The following is a 14,250-nucleotide window of genomic DNA, read 5'->3' as shown; positions in this document are numbered from 1 at the left end:
CCCGCCCCGCGCATGGACTATGTAGCCTTCATGGCCTCTGTTAAACGCGTCAATAAACCCGCGGTCTGCGCGTCCTCGTCCGCCTGTCCGGCCTTCTCCTTCTCTGCGTCCCTTTCCGCCGCTCGCGCGTCGCCGCTGCCGCGCCACCGCACCTCTTCCCCCTCCCCGCATGGACCTCTGAATTCTGCGTGAAGCGCGCGTCGCCTCCGCGTCTCCGCCCTCCTTCTGCCGCTGATGCGGTGCGCCTGGGTGCTCGCCGTCTCCTCGTCGTGGCCGCCGGTCAGTGATCCTCCGGCCCGGGGGGGCTGGTTCCCGCAGAGAGGCAGTATGGTGCGGATCGCCAGCGCGCTGGGGCTCGTCATGTTCAGCGTGGCGCTGCTCATCCTGTCGCTCATCAGCTACGTGTCCATCAAGAAGGACTTCCTGCTCAGCACCCCTAGATACGGACCCAACGGAGGATCCAGGATGTCCATGTTCCATGCGGGGTTTCGGTGAGTCCAGGCAGGGGGGGTGGGTGGGGGTGGGGGGCACAGCTGTAGATGCAGATGCTGCTGCTGCTTTGCATCAGATCAGCTGAGTGTTGGGATTGTATCTGGAGTAATTCCAGGTGTGTACACGCTGACAGGGTCGACAGAGCAGTTGAACGGAAGCCTGCACTCGACGCAGGCTTCAGGGTCTTAAATCCTCATCAATGATCATCACTTACTGCTGTTTTCAGAATCGCGTCTCAAGTTTGTGCCGGCAAATCAGACGAGAGTACGCAAGCTTTCGTCGGCTGAAGCTGAGGCAGGTGTTCCCTGGTCAGACCCAGGTGAAGGCCTCTTCTCTGCTGCTCTGACGGGCTTCATGCAGTATCTGTCCTTCTCTGCACTTTGGCTGACCACTGTAAGAGTGCGGTTTTTTTTTGTTTTTGTGCACGTCTGAAATGCTCATTCTAATTATTATATGCTACAGGGCTACAGAAATACGCTGACCCCCCCCCCCCCTGTCCACATGCTTTAGTGTGCTTTTGGTCCAGACAGAAGGCTGGTGTTAGATCATTCTGCAAAATGAGATTAATGACGATGTGTTTCTTTTTGATAATATCTGCACGTGGCGTTAATGTTGGGGAAAGATTGTCGTCGCCATTGGCTTTTAGGGTTAGTGAACACGTGTGGACTGTGACGGGACGCCAGCTCCTGTGTCCTCTCCGTCCGCCGGCCCCCCGACCTCCGCGCTCCCTCATCGAACATTGGCCTCAACCGTAACTCGCTATACTGGGCTGCTTTGTGGCAACAGTTTTGGGGGAAGGTTTCAACATGACATGAAGAACTTGAACCCTGACCTCAACCCGTCTCGCGCCTTTTTGGGACGAGCTGGGACACAGGCTGCGAGCCAGGCCTCATCAGCCAACGTCGGTGTTGGACCTCACTGAAGTCTGGTGGGAGGCCTGAAACCGGAAGAGTGGAGGCTGTTAGTAGTAGTAGTAGTAGTAGTCTTTATGCTAAGCTAAGCTAATTGCCTCACAGACATGCTAATTTCACCACGACCACTGCTGTTATAGTACTAATACTAGTACTAACACCACTACTACTCTCACTATCGCTGCTGCTTCTACATGTAGGCCTACTTGGACTACAACTCATCTACTCCTACCAGTGGTACTACTGCTATTTTCCCATGGCTACTTCTACTAGTACTACTGCTTTTGGAACTACTATTACTACTAGCATTCTCACTCCCCCTCCCCCTGCTCTTCCTCTACCGACTACTACTACTACTACTACTACCATACTACTACTAGTCGTAACACCACTACTATTCAAACTACATACTGCCACTACCAATGTATGTCTACTATCATTACTACTTCTAATTTACTATTTTCCCACTACTATATTACTACTAGAATACTTACTCCTACTACGCTTCTACTACAGTACAACTATAGCTATTGCTACTGCTACAGCTGTTGGTATTACTACTACTACTACTACTAGCAGCCATACTGCATTTACACGTAGGTCAAAGTAAGAATTCAGAGTGACTCAAGGGCCTTTACGATTGAAACATCATCAGATGAGGTGACGGCAGATGATCAGTGACAATCCGATCATTTACCGAGGAAGGGAGTAAAGGGGCTGCGCTGACAGCTAACAGACCCCAAATCAGCAGCAGGTTCCTCAACCAGACTTTATTTTAAGCCACTGCTGCCTTTCCTTACGGCACAATAAAGTACGCGCTGTTACTGCTGCCGCCTCTGCAAAGCATCTTCATCCGTATGCCTCAGCTGAGTCGCTTCAGGTTTGTGTTTTCCAGCGACAGCACGGATGTTATAAATACATTTCATGGCGAATATACAAGTACAACCGGGCAGACTACATCCTGTCTCTCGTGTCAGCGGTGGGCGACACCGATTGGCGGATTTTTTTCTTTTGCCCTTGATACGCTGGTCTAAATGCAGTACATGTCAGTGTGTTTCCTCAGTCGGCCTAAAGGAAAACAGGGCATCTGTCACTTAATCCCACAGCTGTGAACTATGGATCAGCTCGTTCACTCGTAGCCACACTCCTCTGTCTCTCCTTGGGTCCTTTCATTGCCGTGTTTCTATCCAGCTGTTTTCGTGCACGTTTTGAAGTATGTCGTTTGAAAGGATTCCGGGAATACCGATGTCATATTGATAAAAGTTTAGAGCAGACATTTAGCAAAAAAGGCATCACCTGCAATTTAAACAGGGGCAGGCCAGAAATATCATAAAATACACTTCTGAAAATCTGAAACAACGTCTCTGCTATAAGTTTTTACGGTATACTTCAAGCCAGCATGCAGGCTGAATCGCTCGAGTTTAGAGTGTGCTGTTAATGGACGTTACTATCCCACAATGCAATGCACAGAGGAAACAGAGGAGCTACTCCAGCTGCAAAGTACTAAGAATAAAAAAAAGTAGAAAGACGTGTAAAAAGTACCTTTGGAAGTTAAATTGGCAGCGATGTAGGGTTGCAAAGTGGGCGGGGCCGCCGTTATTTCGCGTAGGTTATTATGTTACGACCAAAACTACAATATCCATGAGCCTCAGCCGCCGTTGCTATGGAGAAGAAGCCAGCCAGAGGGACGAATCAGAGTGGTACAAAAAAAACCACAGTTTCAACGTTTCAGAACGGCTGATACACTGAAACACTCTATGAGAAAACGCATTAAGGAACAGAAGCTAATTGGGCAGAGGCGAGCTCAGTGAGGGGGTGTGAGGGGCTTCAGCTCTCAATTAGTAGTAGTTTATTGTTAATGAGGCCGTGTGTCTGGCCACCTTTCAGAACTAGTTTGATATGGCCAGATCTTCAGTGTGTGTGTGTGTGCATCTGATTCCCGTCCAAACAGGACGCCTGTTGACACCAGCAGAGCTCTCTGAGGATTTTGAACAGGTTTTAGCAGGGCCACTGCAGTACAGCTCCATGGAAAATCATTCTGTAAATCTTTTTTTTTTTTGTCTGACGCGTTTGGTCAGGTCCAGAGTGTGACGCTAAAACACACACACGTCGCCTCTGATGAAGGTTCTGGAGGTCGGCAAGCCGTCCTTGGCTCTGATTTACGGGCATGAGAGCCGCATTCATTTTCCTCCCGCCTGTATCATTTTCCCCCTTGCCCGCCGTCACCGCAGGCCAAGGTTACGCTCAGAGTGAGTTAGATGTGAAGGAGAGCAGCATTTTGAAGAGAAAACACTCTGCTGTTGGACACATCTATAGAAGTTTTCTGCTGTGTTTATTATCAGGAACATCTGTGTGTGGTGCAGCCAGTGGATGGAGAGGGTGTCCGTCCATCTGATGGTCTGTCTGTCCTCTGAACAACAGATTACAATGAAAAACTCCAAATGATGTTGGTGACCCAAGCCCATCCGACCCAAATGTCCACTAGACTTTAATGGTCAGACTTGTTTATGCTTGATGGGGCGTCCCTGGGCGCGTTGGCGCTGCAAGCTGTCGTAGCGCATGGTCGTGCACCTCCCATTCTTTTATCTTTCAGAGGTAAAGATGACTTACACCTGGGTAGTTATACCCAGCACTGACTGTTTGAGGCAGAGAAGAACGACCCAAAGGTCATAAACATGAAGTTGTAGTTCTATTTATGTCTCAACTGTACCCTTCATTGTGCAAATGACAACAAAATGTAGGCTCTGTATGAACAAGAGATTGCTGAAGAACAAGACTAAGAGTCCTAGAAGAAGAGCAAATGCGCGTAAATGCTAAAGTCGGCATGCTAACATGGTAACAACAACAATGCTAACATGCTGATATTTAGCTGGTATTATGTTAACTATGTACGCCATCTTAGTCAAAGGCAATAGCATGCTAACATTAGCAAATTAGCACTAAACACAAAGTACAGCTGAGGCTAACGTGAATGTCATTTGTTTTGCAGGGACATGCTGATATTTAGCAGGTATAATGTTAACCATGTGCACCCTCGTAGTTTAGCATGCTAACAGTTGCTAATTTGCGCTAGTTTTGCAGGGAATTAAAATGTTAATTTAAATGAGCCCTCCAGTGGCTAAGACATTTTATTGTAAATGTATTGCATCATGCAGTGTTGATGAACCAAAACATGTCAAAATGTTTTTCTTTTTATTCCGGCAGCTCTTTGTAACTGTTGCAAAGATTGCCACGCAACTTAAATGACCTCCTGTTAGAGCTGTATTACATCACAATGAAGTGTTTTGTTGTTGTACAATGATATGATGTGAAGTACACGTACTCTACATCATATCATTGTACAACAATACCTGTATTTCAAATGCACTTTACCTCTGCATGCCAGGTCTTTGTTGAGTCTACTGCAGGTATTCCTGTCTGTCAGTTAAATGTCATTTTAAAGTCACTGGTGATGATTAAGATAAGAGTGAATGAGTTCATTTTTTTTTTGTGTTTGTGTTACATTCCTCCTGCAGCGAGAGGCCACCTCGCAAACCCGACCTGAGGTGAATACAGAGTACTGACGTTTTAACTTACAACACAAGGATGTACTCTGCCTTTCCTGTTCCTTTATTTTAAGATTTTTATTTTTGCTACGGGAGTTGATCTTTACCTGTTTCTATCTATCTATCTATCTATCTATCTATCTATCTATCTATCTGTGGCCTGACGCTGAGCAAGAAAAACCAAACCGCTTACTTCTTGCTGTCGATCATTTGAAGTGTGAGAGTCTTTGGTCTTTCTTGTAAAACCATCAGCAGCTTCTGCTTCAGCTGTTTTTGGCCGATGCGGAAACCTGCAGCCATCGAACTGTTTGTGTCACTAACAAGACACAAAGCAGCCACGAGTCTATGACCCTGAATTTCCTCGGAGGCCTTTTGGGTGGTGTGGTGTTGGACCTGAAACAGCATGAAATAAAGAATTTAGATTTATTTTGAGATTTCTCTCAAACAAGTTTCTCATTTTATTCAAGGTTCTATTCCTTGATGCTGACATGGAACATCTACATATTCAGTAACAGAATAGTACAGAGCCCCCAAAGGCCTGAAAAATGATTCTTTAATCTTAATCTTAGATTATCTTTTGCACAGATAATAACTTGTGTGCATATAAAGGATGAAAAAGTATTTCCTAAGCGTTCTTCTGGACAAATTCTATCAGTAGCTATTTCATGCTGATCCCGATTCAGCGCTGCACCTCTCTGGCCGAGCCTCGCGGTCTACAAAGATGGCGGACGCTGCAACAACAAAATAAAGCTGCTGGAGGTCTGACTGCCATCAGATCCAGGTCAAACAGTATTTACACACGCTCTTTGAGGTTTGTTTTAGACTGGCCGGGCATCACAGAGGTGGGGTTTGCCATCTAGGACAGTATAAGTTAGAGGATGTTTGATCACATAAGCTTTTGGCGTTGGATTTCATCAAAATCTCAGTGATCAAACCTCTGACACCGTCTGAACCGTCCTGATGCGGTAAACTGCACCAGCCTCGTTCGTCATGCCAAATGTGCAAACCAAACAAAGCAAATACTATTTGACCAGTTGTGTCTGCCATAGCAGAGTCTTGACCTGAAACCTTGACATTTGGATGTTTAGTCAGAGTTCGCTGTTTAAACCAACTTTCCAACATTGTAGAAAATAGTCTTTGTCGGTCTTTCTGATGAGAGGATCAGTTTCATCTCTTCGTGTCCAGTACGAAGAGAGGTCCGGGGCACGTCTAGCTTAGCCAGCTTGGAATTAATCATGTTTGTTGCATTCTTTTTCCCACCTTGAAAGTCACTTAAGAACGTTCCCTAAAATCCAGTGAGTTTGTGTGTTCAAGGTTTTCAATGTTTTCAACGATCAACAACGCTGAGTGGCTGAAATGTCCAGGTTCCATGAGATGTCTATCCAGGACGTCATGGAATAGCAGTCCTCTAGCTACATAACCAGTTGGATTTTGTTGACAGTAGAGTTAGGACAGAAATCAAACCTGTAACCCCACCATCAGGACAGGACGTTTGAGATCCACAGTGTCTCATTTGAACATTTCTACTACACCTGTTCGATAAAACAAGACATATGACAGTTTTAGAGTCGTTGAAAGGTGGGTCTTTTAGGCCAGCAGCTTTCCTCTGCTTCCCCTCTTTTTGCTAAGCTAGGCTAAACACAACCTTGACCTTTCTCTGTACCAGACGCACAAAGATGAAACTGATGTCCATATTCTCATTTGACTCTGGGTGTGAGAGAGTGTTGCTTTTACAGGAAACATGAACTGAATGCTGCTCTGACCTAGCTTAGAAGGGACGGCACCATGGAAAAGAAAAACTCAAATGCGTTCAAAATGTCAAGGTTTCCATGCAAAAATCGGGCATATAGAAAAGCTTACAAAGTAAATGAGTACATGGTTAATCACCTGGTTAAGCCTTGGCTTGAATATACCCATTTGCAGAATGGGAAGAGTTGGGGCTTTTTGCACTGCAAAAAAAGTGTTCATCTTATGAAGTATGTTGACCTCATGATGAGATTGACCAACGAGGTGACGTCATTAGATTTCTCATGCGGTTTAAATGTCTTGAGATGCAGTTATTTCAAAATGTGGACAGTTAAAAAACCATGTTGAAAGTGAAAGCACATGGAAGCAAATTTGGTTGAAGGTGGTTGAAGTATTTCACTCCACATACGGAGTCTCAAATGAACTATGAATAACTTGCTAAGATGGACATGATTTCTGCAACAGTATGGCCTTACTGCTCATTTCCCCACAGTGCACTGATTTTAATCTAGATCCAAGATAAGGAAAGAGGCTGAAAGTCTGCGTTTACACTGAGCTGATAGTGTAAATGAAACTGTCTGAGTCTTTTTTTTCCGCTGCAGCTGGTTCCCTAAAGGAACATAATGTTATATGTTATATAACACCTGCACATTTCAGTCCGCTTCTTTTGGAGGCATTTTAGCTTTGGGAAGAATAATTCCAGAACCGAGCTGAAGTTGCTTCTGATTTATTACATCTTGGGTCTTATTTTTGCAGTTTATGACATCTTTTCTACAGTGACACCGAGACACACAAGCAGTTAGATCATCCCACTTACAGTTTTAAGGTATCTCCACACACAAGTTTACATTCATAACAAAATCAAACAATTTATTCAATCCTCGTTGCTTCTTGCAAACCAAAAAAGCATTTTCACATGATGGACATTTTTTTAGTCGTCTTTGATTGATTGGATGAACTCAACACTTTTGTTAAGAAACATGAAAAACTAAATGTCGTCTGCCCAGATGCACGGCAGGAGAACTAAATAGACCACGGAAAAGTACAGTTTTATCTCAGAGTTTGACTTTACCAAATGTATGCACGCACATTTTCAGCAGTTTTGCGTGCCAGTTTCAGTTCGGACCTGGTTTGTAACAGCTTCAACCTCCAAATAAAGTGGTTTCAATAATCGGGCTCAAGTGATCCCTTGTTTACAGCCTGCCTGATCGCCTGACTGCTTGTGTTTCTTGGCCTGCCATACAAATGATCCATTAATTGTTTTCAATGCACGTAAATGAGGATGTTTTGCATTGCCTACAGACCTTGTTTAAAAGAGTTGATATGCTCCTCAAAACACTGTGAAGTGCAAGTGGATGAAGCCGGCCCCCTAACACAGGGAGACAGGTTTAACTTCCACGTCTCTATCTCCTCCTCCTCGCCTGTGTAGCTCCCAGCTGGCGCTGAAGTATCTGGATCCAGCTTTCAGTCCTCTGACCAACGCTCTCAGCGAGGACCTGCAGAACTCCTCCAAATGGAGCTACAACAGCACTGCTTTTATACGGCTGAGGTAGGTTACACAGACACCCACACAGTCTCTCTCTTTCTGTGATGGTTTTTTGTTGTTGTTGTTGTTGATGGTCCTGAAAGCTCACAGCATGCTTTTAGCACTTACAGCAGTGAGCAGCGGCAGTAAAAAGCTTTCATTTTTACTTTCCTAAGCAAGGAGAACAAAAAGCATTCACAGGGAACATTTATCGTTCACAGGAAAGGTTTATGTTGAAACCGGATGGCTTGTGTTGCTGTTGGCTTTAGGGTCCAGTAGTAGTTGTCGGACCTGAATCCAGTATCTAATCTGCTTAAACCCGAACCCTTCGAAATCCCTCATCAAACCTGTTTAAGTTCGTCTGACTCAACATGTGTAAGTAACCGAATGTATAAATAACTGCAACTCAAAGACTCACTTCAGACACACTGTGCATGAACGTTACTTAAACTGACGTGACATAATTGGCTGATGTGTAGTCCAAGTATAGTCTTGAGTCGAGACAAGTGCAAGTCAAGTCTCGAGTCTTATTAAAAGCTAGTCTGAAGTCCTTTAGGTTAAGTCCGAGTCAAGTTTCAAGTAGGGCCTCTCGCGTGGTCAAAGCAAGTCTCACGTCCTTAGGGGCAAGTCCAAGTCCAAGTCTTGCCTGCCGCTGTCTTATATATGTTTGGTTTGTTACGGGTCAAAACTTCAAGCCCTAGTATAAGCAGAGGTCGTTTTCGTGCAACCAGAGAGCTGAGATCACGTTGAGATAAACTGATCATCAGCTGAGAGAAAGCTTCAGAGAATGAAATGCTTACTTTGTTACTGATGTATTTTAATCCAACAAAATGCACTTAAACCAGATTTGTAGGGGCCAAAGGGTGAAGAAACAAAGCAGCAGCAATACAGAGAGAACAACTGCATCAACATCAACAGTCCTGCTCCTCCGTTATCCACAAGCTTTAACCTGCTAGTCACTCCTCAACGTTAACGCGGATCGAGAACTCTCTACATTAAATCTGAGTCACCGACATCATAATCATTGTTAACGATCAGGCTGAAGGACAGGACTTCAGTGCAGAACTGGTATTAACTGGTTTTATTGTTTATAGTTCATCAGATCTGCTCAGTTCTGGGTTTAAACCCCTCATAGGCCTTTTCCTTTAATTGTCTTTATGTCATTATCACAATTACTTTTTGTTGCGATCAACTGTACCACACAAAGAGCAGAGCGGTAAAATAAGCTCAAATCCCTTCATGGGCAACATGGGATGTTTTGTTCTGGTGCAGGTTCGTGCAGGATTAGAGATATTTGTCCTTGAGATTTCTGCTGCCAGAAATCTGGGGTGGAAGCAGAAGATTCAGACGCAGATATCTCAAATTGGACAAGAAAACGTATTTTAAATTATTATTAGATTCAAAATTTTTTGTAATTTGGGTGAACTGCGCCTTTAAATGTCCAATATGTTAACTTGAAATGGCTTAAAAACCAAGCAAGCATGTGTGATACGGAAACCCAGCTACTGTTGTTAAATAGTCCTATGTAGGTTTTCTTGTTTTTCAATGGCTTCCCTTCATATTTAGAACTGCAGAAGGCGCACATATTAACAGCAGCACCAATAGTTTTCATGTACTGGGCTGCTATATGTTGTTCATAGTGTTTTGTCCACCTGGAACAACCTACAGTCTAATCCAACATCATTACACGGTGTAGGTATTGCTATTATAGCGCCCATCCAGTGTAGATTGGCCTGCGCTGAAGCATATATGGTTTCTAACAGATATTATTTAGCCTGACATGTGGATGCTTACAGTAAGGACGCCGTAATGAACAGAAATGTGTTTTTTTTTTTTGTCTTGCAGAAACGAGATCTCTCAGTACATCGACATCCCCCACAACTTCACACTGACGCGAGGCTCAGTCCGAATCGGACAGCTGATGCACTACGACTACTCCAGCCACAAGTACGTCTTCTCAATTGGCGAGAACTTCCGCTCGCTCCTCCCCGAGGTCTCGCCGATCCTCAACAAGCACTACAACGTCTGTGCCGTGGTCGGCAACAGCGGCATCCTCACCGGCTCGCGCTGCGGTGCCCAGATCGAGAAGTTTGACTATGTCTTCCGCTGCAACTTCGCGCCCACCGAGATCTTTAAGAAGGACGTTGGGCGGCGGACCAACATGACGACCTTTAACCCCAGTATCCTGGAGAAATACTACAACAATTTGCTGACTGTGCAGGACAGGAACAACTTCTTCCTGAGCCTGAAGAAGCTGGACGGCGCCATCCTGTGGATCCCGGCGTTTTTCTTCCACACGTCAGCCACAGTGACGAGGACGCTGGTTGACTTCTTCGTGGAGCACCAAGGTCAGCTGAAGGTCCAGCTGGCCTGGCCCGGAAACATCATGCAGTATATCAACAAGTAAGACACACAGTAACACACCGTGATCTGTGTCTGGATACCGGAACAATGACATCGTAACACGAGCCTTTTACACCTGGTACTAATAAACGTTCTCATTCTCTTTATTCTGTAAAGCAGGTAATCTGTGCTAGCAGACTGGCCAGCTAACATGGTGCGTCCCAAGTCAAGGGAAGCGATGCTGCTGAAAAAGGCTCCACTTGTTTTTCCTTTGCTGAAAAAAAGTGCTTGTCTGTAGCTTTTTGCTTAGCTTCCTTGAGATAGCGGGGTGAGGTTAGCGAAGTTAGGTGACCTTTTCGACTCCACATGTGGTCTAACTGATCCTATTGCATTCCCACTGCAACGCATTCTAAATGTATTCACACCAGCGTGTGAGTAACGTGCGTTTTCCCTGATCCAGTTAAAGAGCGCGCTTTTTTTAATTGTCAACAAATCCCACGAAGAGACCAAAAACAACGATGCATTAGTCTGCTTCTCAATACTTCACGGCTCACAAATATATAGTTTCACTTTTAGATACCCCTGAAACAGCTGGTCACTGTAGTTTACGTTACTCAGACAGGCGGAAACGGTGCATTTATTGGGGACTATTTTCAGCTGCGGATGAATACACATTTGGGGTGCTCTAGTGAGTATTTGCTCACTTCATTAACACGAACACACAGCATGTGTGTTCGTGTTAATGAAGGGACGTGCTGGTGGCTCATCGATGTGTTTTTAATATTTTTGACATCAGTGAGAGGAGGAAGGAATAGTCTGTACCAGATCACTGTTGGGTCAGATCACTTTTCATGGGATTTGTTGATAATGAGGAAGAATATAGATTTTCAAGCCCCAAGTCCCAAATATTACGTTTAATTACTACTCTGTGGTTTTTTGCCAAATACGTTGACACAGTTTTTTTTCCTGCGTAACGTGTCGGTACCTGTCAGTCTGTCCATCTGTCTTTCTCCCTCTCTCTATCTCTATGTCTGTCTGTGTCCCAGTGTATCTCAGTCCGGTCTGTCGTAGTTTGTGGAAACTAACCTGTGGTTGTATTGTATTGAGCTGTGCTCTATAGCAAAGAGGAGATTTAGGCTCCAAAGCTGGATTATAAGGAAACAGCTATTTAGTGAAAAGTATGGCACAGAGCTGCAACTGTGTGTGTGGAGAGGGATTTAAGTCTGGTGCTTAGTGTTGTAGCAGCCGAAAAGGCTGTGTGTACAGTAGCCTAATCTTCACCAATCCCATTAAAACTACTTGCTCTGGAAGAATTACCAGGTTTAAGCAGCTCAGACGGCTTTCAGCACCTCAAGGACTCCTGGAAATGCTTTTGTTGAGGCCAGTTTGGAGAGTTCCCCCCTCTGTGAGCAGGACTGCCTGATGAAAGCATCAGCAGCTTAACCGTAACCATAATAGTTTATTCTTTATCCTTCTTTTTTTTTTTTTGTTTTACTGAAATTCTGGTTCTGGTTCTGGTTTGTGCCTACATTGATTTACCTTAAAAGCCTACCAGGAACAATGGAGAGATTGCGGTCTTTTGAGCTGCAGGGAGGCTTTTATTGTTGAGATACAGGAAGTGTTGGAGTTTCACTTGCAGCACCTTAATTAACGTAATCAAAGAAATAGCGATAACAATAATTAGTGAAAGAATGCGGCGTTTCTGTTGGAGTGGAGGACCTTAGAGCAGCAGAGCGATGAGTGTGACATGACTCTTTCGTTGTACTGATGGCATTACTGCCGTGAAAAGTGCGTTATGTTGAATTTAATCGAGAGAACAGGTAAACATGGAGGAAATGTTGAGTTTGCATGAACAGAAAATAGCGTCAACGATAGCTGTAAAGAGGAGCAGATCAGAAAATACGGATGTTTCTATAAAATATGATAAGATGTACTTACGGAATAGGGGAAGATAGAAATAAAAGTCTCTAATACAAGCCTGGTTTAGATGAATAGCTGGTCCTCTCTGCAGTTGATGATATAAAGGCCTTTAAATAATAAATTGATTTTATTTTTACACCAAATCTACAATCCTGTCCCTAACAAAACACCAAATGAAGCCATTTAAACCCTGAATCATTAACGTAAGAGCTGACTGAGCAGCGTTGTCAACATTTAAGGGGTTGACTTTGGTCTATTGAGGATTGAATTCAGGCGTTTTACCCTTTCAAGTGACTTACACGCCACGTAATTTGAAAAACGTAAGGTTCTTTTAATGTATAATTGTTCTTTCTAACTTGTACTCGACAGCTACTGGAAAACCAAGCAGCTGGCGCCGAAGCGCCTGAGCACTGGCATCCTGATGTACACGCTGGCGTCCTCCATGTGCGACCAGATACACCTGTACGGCTTCTGGCCCTTCGGCTGGGACCCCAACACGGGTAAGGAGCTGCCGTACCACTACTACGACAAGAAGGGCACCAAGTTCACCACCAAATGGCAGGAGTCCCACCAGCTGCCCGCCGAGTTCAAGCTCCTCTACAAGATGCATACAGAGGGACTGCTGAAGCTCAGCCTCTCCCACTGCGCTTAGGCCCACAGCTGCAGCAGGGACAGCACTGAGCTGGCGCAATGGCTTCTTAAACTGTTTTTATCCAAGATCCCCGGGCAAAAGCCCACGATCCTGCGCCCAAGACGGACCGTTCGCACAAACCCTGACAGTCTATTAGTTGTCTACAGCTCATGAATCTAAAGAAGGAGAGGGACTGCAGTTTGTTTTTTTTTTTTTGGAAGGTGTACCTGCAGCCGGACGCTCTTCAGCAGCAACACAACCTTGAGTTGCCTCACGGTGTTTTCACTCATCGCTCTCGGCACTCCCGCTACAAATATGCAGATTAACGGTTTAAAACACAGGCCGTGTTCAGGCTGACATTAGCGCTGCGTTGAAGAAGGCCGATGCTTCTGTTCGTCCCTGTGAGGGCACTGCGTCGACGCAGGGGGCCGCGGCAAAACAGCTGCACCCGGCTCAACGATTTGCTGCACTTGCACAGTGGACGTCGTCTGGCCAATCGGACGCGTGCGAGTGCACATGGCTTGTAGATTCAGTCTTGGAGAATAACGATTGTCACAGTGATAACTTTCAAGAGTTGTAAAATCCTGTCTCATATTGTGTGCAGTGTTTTGGCATCTGATAAGCCTTCAAACCCGTGGATCACTCCCTCAAAGTGGACTTCCTGGGTCATATTTCATCGTCTCACTAGCATCCGAAGCAACGCGCTACCACACACCACACAGGCCCTTGCTTTTTTTTTATTTTTGTGTAAGACAGCAGTGTGATTATTCAGTGGCAGAGTTACCTGGTTCCTTGCGCTGGGATCGGACGACACATTAAGTCCTGACCAATCACAGCTTGCCGCCTTTCACAACTTGCCTGACGTACATAGGTGCCAGGATGCTGCATCAGTTGTCTCCTACACTACAAGCTACTGTTGTGCCCCCCCCCCCCTCCTCCTCCCCTTGTCATTAATGGACTTGGATTCTGTGTGGTCTGATCCCAGCGTTAGACATACTGATCTGTAGTCTGACGAGGAAGATTCAGTGATATTTGGTATCAAATAAAGCGAAATCTTGTCATCCGCCTGATGAATGTAAGTCCGATATTCACTCTCCTTTTAGCTCTGGTTTGGCCTCAACCGACTACCCGAGAAAA

The 14,250-nt window shown here is 45.1% G+C and overlaps 1 protein-coding gene across 1 annotated transcript; it reads left to right on the top strand.

Annotated features, from left to right (window-relative positions):
* Positions 1-234: 234 nt before the first annotated feature.
* st8sia3 (ST8 alpha-N-acetyl-neuraminide alpha-2,8-sialyltransferase 3) lies at positions 235-13,134 on the top strand. The gene is made up of 4 exons (XM_070924973.1): positions 235-491; positions 8,124-8,243; positions 10,065-10,622; positions 12,852-13,134. The coding sequence occupies exons 1-4, from the start codon at positions 235-237 to the stop codon at positions 13,132-13,134; spliced, it is 1,218 nt and encodes a 405-aa protein (XP_070781074.1).
* Positions 13,135-14,250: the final 1,116 nt, after the last annotated feature.

Source organism: Enoplosus armatus, chromosome 18 (assembly GCF_043641665.1).
Source record: "Enoplosus armatus isolate fEnoArm2 chromosome 18, fEnoArm2.hap1, whole genome shotgun sequence".
NCBI classification, from domain to species: domain Eukaryota; kingdom Metazoa; phylum Chordata; class Actinopteri; order Centrarchiformes; family Enoplosidae; genus Enoplosus; species Enoplosus armatus.
The sequence above is the reverse complement of the archived record's forward strand: the minus strand, read 5'-3'. Positions and strand labels throughout refer to the sequence as shown.